The sequence below is a fragment of the Benincasa hispida genome, chromosome 10, assembly GCF_027475165.1.
Source record: "Benincasa hispida cultivar pf3 chromosome 10, pf3_genome.v1.1, whole genome shotgun sequence".
NCBI classification, from domain to species: Eukaryota; Viridiplantae; Streptophyta; class Magnoliopsida; order Cucurbitales; family Cucurbitaceae; genus Benincasa; species Benincasa hispida.
This window is the reverse complement of record NC_143487.1, coordinates 14,477,976-14,484,093: the sequence shown is the minus strand read 5'-3', so window position 1 is coordinate 14,484,093 and position 6,118 is coordinate 14,477,976. Positions and strand designations below refer to the sequence as shown.

General features: G+C 36.5%; 1 protein-coding gene across 4 annotated transcripts; it reads right to left on the bottom strand.

Moving 5' to 3' along the window:
• Positions 1-269: 269 nt before the first annotated feature.
• On the bottom strand, positions 270-5,168 carry LOC120088386 (telomere repeat-binding protein 5-like). Of its 4 annotated transcripts, none has more exons than XM_039045636.2 (10): positions 5,013-5,168; positions 3,883-3,999; positions 3,213-3,654; positions 2,943-3,119; positions 2,784-2,831; positions 2,611-2,690; positions 1,847-2,091; positions 1,154-1,474; positions 928-991; positions 270-715 (listed from the first exon to the last, which is right to left on the bottom strand). In XM_039045636.2, the coding sequence occupies exons 3-10, from the start codon at positions 3,640-3,642 to the stop codon at positions 488-490; spliced, it is 1,593 nt and encodes a 530-aa protein (XP_038901564.1). In that variant the 5' UTR covers positions 3,643-3,654; positions 3,883-3,999; positions 5,013-5,168; the 3' UTR covers positions 270-487. The 4 variants fall into 4 exon arrangements, with proteins under 4 accessions (XP_038901564.1, XP_038901563.1, XP_038901570.1 ...); XM_039045635.2 differs by having other exon boundaries at positions 4,872-5,059; XM_039045642.2 differs by having other exon boundaries at positions 270-672; positions 4,872-5,058.
• Between the last annotated feature and the right edge of the window lie 950 nt (positions 5,169-6,118).

The window sequence follows — 6,118 nt, the reverse complement described above, 5'->3', positions numbered from 1 at the left end:
TAAGTCAACATTGAAAGTGATGTGTCAAAAATTTATTAGGATGAAAATCAAAAGTTCCAATGCACAGTAAACGTTCAAAAGATCAAAATTAAAAGGATAATTGTAATGTGTGGCACTTTTAAAACTAATTAAGTATATAGTAACATTTTTAAAAAATTGTAAATATAACAAAATCTATAAACTAAATTTTACTGTAATACATTTTACTATATCTACACCTGCTCCAAATTAAAATCCAATTGGAAATCTAAAATAAGAAAACAACAAAATACTGAGGAATAGATCAATTTCTATTGACACACTCTTATTGGATCATAGTAATTTACACGACGAGCCAGCCACTGCATGCAATAAAGTGTACAAACGAGCCTAGTTTTAAGCCAGAACAAAGCAAATTTACAACTTTTTTTTCCTAGTAATTACATTTTTTTTCTTTTTGTACAGAATTGCTTTCTTAGAAAAAAGGGTAAGGAAGATTTACATGGATTTAGTAGTAGGAAGGTTTTGTTGAAGAAGGCAAGTTTTTGGGGGATGATGTTTGATTTGTTGGTGTTGTTGAGACCAATAAGCAAGGGCTGTGAGGACTCTGTCCAGAAGTTGTTGAGGAACTTGTTCTCCTCTCCTTTGGTGAGGGGATATTTTTGCTGTGTGCACTAATGTTTTCCACTTGTCCTACAAATGTTACAAAAACTTGTTGTCTTCTGGAAAATAAAATCTGTAAAAAAGAATTGTACGATATGTATATCTGAACCTCCAATGTCAAGAAAAGAAATACATGCACATCACTGTTGGTGTGCTTATTTTGGTGAAAAAGTCGTTATAAGCCTTCGAGAACCCATTTCTAAGATTTTATTATCAGGATGAGTGAATTTACAAAAGGGGGTTTAAGGGATGTTAATATAAGTATAGATAGATCAGGTACGATACCTTCAAATCAACATAAGTACGATGCTTCACATTGTCAAATGCTCGTAGTTTAACATCACGCCACCTACAGGTAAATGAAGCATATGAGGATCCTTTTTACTTTTAATCTACGTGTACTTGCAAAAGTTGCACAATTTGGTCCAATTTTTGCTTCTGTGATTATAAGGAAACTTAGAGTTGTCTTTTTTTTTTTTTTTAACTCATAGTTGAGGTATTAACAACGTACCTTCCAGGACCAAGTGTTTCAACTGCATGAACAAGGGCTTCCACTTCATCAACAGAAAAGGGTCTACGCATTCTACGATGGCCAACCTCAAATTGATGAGATTTTTGACAAATCGGAACCACAGTTGGGGCGTCCACAGCCATGGCTGGTACAGTCACTAGTGATTTAGAATCTGATGATCTTTCCTCAACTCGGGTATCAGCAAGAAAGGGCACCGGCTCACGAACACTCTCTGTTGAATTACTCGCCTTGGCTGCATGAGTCTCAAGCAATAATGTAGAATTATTGCCTGAATAATTCACAGTTGGTTTGGGAGGGCATCTAGTAAAAGAGAATGAATTAAAATATTACTTTCAGAGCTAAGCCAAATATCATGAAAGTGTTTCTTCTCGAGTTCAACAATATGTGGAGGCGGAAATTCAAACCTCTTACCGACATGTTTTTTGACAATATAACTGATTACTGAAAACACTGTATCCTTAACAGTATGCGAAGTTAAATGAAAAAAGTTCTGCCTATGCACACACCGCACTATAGGATGACAAGAACGAAGTGTGCACTAGAGGCATGATAGGTAATATATGGAGGAAAGAGTAAAGGATGAGCATGTGCATATTAAGACCATTAGCATGAATGGTTCACATGGTCATTAATGTTGACTCTTCATTAAATTTTATGAAGAAAATGGAATACCCATTTATAGTCTCAAGAGTACTACTACAAGGAAGCGAAGAGGGAGGCTGTCCATGGCAGAAAGATGAACAGGTTTGTGAAGAGTGAGGCTCTAGTGTAAATCCCAGGCACCCATCCTGGTTATCACAAGAAATTCCAGTCTGAATTAAGGTTTTATTATCATCCCTGACCTTCTTCCCCCGTAAGATTACGCCAACATGTATACCATGACCAATAATAGTGCCCACTGCCTCCATTACCGTCCTCTGCAGAACAATGGCATAGTAAGAAGAAAGATGAAGACCAAATACCAGAAAAAGAGAAACTAGTAATCATTTATTCAGTCAACTTGAAGCAGTCCTGGGTCAGGAATGGAAAGGGGACAAAAAGAAACATTAGGCAGACACTAATAATTCAATGACAGCCCAAAGTCTTTTAAATCATCTCATCATAGAACACAGGACAACAGCAAAATTGATACATCAGGGTGAACGTGCATGGTAGAAGAAGTGTTTCCCGAAAATTGATATATACTTTTTCCTCATAGAATGTTCAACACCTTGTAAAAAGTAGTGAAGTTCTAGCAAGTCATTTATCAGAATGAGGTAAACTAGAGAGAAATATTGTAAGAAGTATTCCTTTATGCTAGAGCGTTCAATACCAAGGGAAAATATATTTCCTCCATGAGCAAGACTATAAATTATAATATAGGACTTGTACAAATGATGTATTTATCATCTCCAAGAACACATGCTGAAGCAGGAAGTGTAGTTTCCCAACCATACCTTCAGTGAACTGACGGTTGCGGTTTCAGGAATCTCAATGAAAAGTTCAGGTACCCTGAAAGATTTTATCCTCAGTTTCACTAAGAACAAAGAAAAACATCTTCATAAGATTCTCGTTTAAATGTTTAGACACTGATCACGTCAAAGTATTGTGTATCCTAGAGATTATATACCACGAGAATCCCCCTGATTTCCTGCAACCAAAGATGATTTCCCATGGGCTGCAAGATCATTTTGAAATTGTTATGAGTAAGCCATAAGGAGTAAAAGAAATCTAAGTAATAAAAGCAGGAATTCATATTTGAAATGCTCCATTATCTCCAGATACTAACCAGAAGATTCCCTTGCACTTGCATTTGAATCAGAAATTCTATCAACCATTCGTCTGCCATTGCAATCAGACAAACAACCATCAAAGAGTTTCCTCTTTTTGAAAGGGATATTCATTTGAGATCTTTGGTTCTTGTAGGGGTTTCTCTTATTGAAATTAAATTTCCTTTTATACCCACCTACATATGAAATAGGACATAATGAATAGTTGTTAAAAACAAGCCAACATGACCAGGTATTAACTGAATTATCCAATGGTACAGGCACATTACCTGCTTTAGGTTTCTTCTTAGCTCCATAATTTGCAGCAACCTTCCTGTTCTTTGAAGCCAATATTTTTCTTATTCTGTGGCCTTTATTACAAGGAGATGTCCTGAAGGAATTTCTTGAGGTAGTTGGGTAAATGCACCCAAAGGAGTTGTTGTCATCATCTCTTACAACTACCTCTTGGCTTGTGGGGCAAGGATGCTGAGGACCGTGGTCCTTGCATGGGGGAACCTTGAAACCCTTTTCTGAACCAATCCACATTTGTGGATTCCAGCCACATACTACCGGATCTAGAGACCTGCTCGCCGCAATATCAACACCACTCATCACCTTCTCAGACTTATCTTCAACCATAGTCTCATATCCACCATCTAAACTGCGACCACATGACTTGATGTGACTATCAAAGCCAACTTCGTGAACAGGATTTTCCATTTCAATGGCTTTCTGTTTTTTCAAATTTTCAGCAACACCTTAGAATTTGAGGTGTTCATTGTAGCACAAGAAATCACAACATCGGAAGCAAATCCTAAAGGACATTCTTCATGCAAAGAAAAATGTTCCTTCGAACTACAATCTTGATCTTGACCAGTAAAGCAAAAATAAGAAAAAGAACATTTCCTGCCAATGTGACGCTTTCAAACAACTTTTCCATACATAATTTTAGATCATTACCTAATCAAAAGATGTTGGTGGGTCCCTCTTGAACGAAAAATTTCCAGCTACAGAGGCCAGTAAGTCAAATGCATGCATCTGTTTGTCATCAACTCTACTTCTAGTAGTACCCTTGCTCTATCCCCAGAGAAGAGACAAGAACCATAAAAAAAAAAATTAAAAAGAGTACAGACAAGAACCATTTTTAAAAAATAGTAAGAGTAGAGACAGCAGCCATAAAAAATATTTAGAGTCCAAGAAACAGAGACCTGACATAAGACACGGATGCAATGAAACAGTGAAAGATATGCAACCAAGCTGATCTGGTAGCACCTGATACCCATCGAAACCATATTCTAGACTACTGGGAAGAGCCAAAGCTCAGTGACAGAAACATCAAAACTTAATCCAAATCTTTGCAAGCTCCACAAACCAAATCAATCTGGTTCTAGGCCAATTAACAAGGTCCAAACACACATACATATAAATGTAATTGATTAATATAAAAGGCTCAGAGGGAAAATTGGTGGGAGAACAATTGTAAAGGTAAAACCATTCTACAAAACATGATCAGCTGCAAGGAATTAAATGTAACATACACTCTTAATCCTCCCTGAAGATGACAACAATAAATAAATTTTGTACACATACATCAACCTCAAAACAGTAAATCACACGATCAGATACTCATACCATTCCAAAAACAATTTACTGTAGTTCTAAGTCCTCAGTATTTATTAAATTAAAAAGGATAAGTGAAAGGCTTTTGCAGTGGCTGAATTGGAAAATAAAAAGCCTCAGAATTCCAAAACACAAACAAACCCCAAAAATTACAAGTGATCAAGATCAGAACTGCTAACAAAATCTTCAAAGAGATCCATGACCCCATAAAAGTAATGATCATCACTAACAATATGATACAGGGATCAGACTAGATTATCATCAGCAATCCAAATTATTGAGTAAAAGCTTCATTTACAAAGAAAATGAATCGAAAATTGCTTGCTCACCTACATCTATCTTGAGGAAGTAATGACATACGAATATCAAAGTTTAGATCTTTTCCCCAGTAATTCAAAATTTGGAAAGAAAAAAAGAAACCCACAAAACTGCAGACTGTAGGGAGGGTGGGAATCGATGCGTTTTCTTACCACTTTGTAGTCTAATTTTCATTTCTACCCTCTATGAAAATACTGATGGCGATCTCCAAAACCCTCTTGAAAAACTTCCAACCTCGCTTAAACCCCACATCTGAGTGACCCTCTACCGAACCAACCGGTAGCCCGTTTTTCAAACCAGACCGTCCCACGAATACTAAACGCTTAGAGATCACGCCACGTGTAAATCTCAATGTCGCTAGTCAAAATCCTACGTATCCCTTCAAATGAAGGGGACATCTAGTGTGTCTCCCTATTAAATTTGTTCCAAAAAATAAGAATTCATTTTTTATTCTTGAAAGAAAAATAAGAATTCAAATGAAGGTTGAGATTGAGTTATTAGTTAACATCGATGTCATTTAGTTTGTGCAAAAATCAAATAAGATTAAATTATAAGTTTAGTATATGAAATTTAAAGTTAGTATTTATTTTATTTCTGAATTTTCTCAACATTTTAGAATCTTCGATTTATTGGTAAAGATAATCGAACACTTCATTCTTCACGCATGCCACCGTTTCCTCCACCTTTAGACTCCACGATTTCCCCAGTCCCAATCGGCATCTCCACGCCACTGCCTTTTCTAACTTCTAATTCTCCTCTCTCAATCGATATCACATATTCTTCGCCTCTCTTCTCTTCTTGCTGCCACTTCTGGCGACCTTCATCTTTGACGTCGCCTTTCTTCTCCTCTCTTCGTTTCTCGTAGTCTCGACTCTCCACGACCAAGTTTCATCTTCAACTTCTCTTCAAATTTTCATCTTTAGCTTCTTTTCAAGTCTCCGGGCCAGTCTTCAACTTGAACTTCAATGGATGCACAATTGCACACAGCTTTTCCATCTCAAAATCATAACATCTTCAAGGTTTTGTCTTGTTTTGTTTTTTTAATAAAAAAAATGAAATTTTAGTTAAAAACTGAACCGTGCTGACCTAAACCAAAGCAGCTCTTCCCTCTTATAAACCAAACATCTCACTTCGATCTTCAGTTTTATCCAAAGAACCAACTATGCACACCCCTATTCCTTAATAAACGTTCTGGGACAAGAAATTAAGTTATTGATTATGGAGGTTGTTTAGTCAGGAGCTCACAATGGAAAAAAGT

Excerpts from the sequence above, each read along its gene's own strand:
- LOC120088386 (XM_039045636.2), bottom strand. The coding sequence starts at position 3,642 with ATGGAAAATCCTGTTCACGAAGTTGGCTTTGATAGTCACATCAAGTCA. Across the intron at positions 3,120-3,212 it reads TAAGAAGAAACCTAAAGCAG|GTGGGTATAAAAGGAAATTT; the intron begins GTAATGTGCCTG and ends TTTCATATGTAG. Across the intron at positions 992-1,153 it reads GAAACACTTGGTCCTGGAAG|GTGGCGTGATGTTAAACTAC; the intron begins GTACGTTGTTAA and ends ATTTACCTGTAG.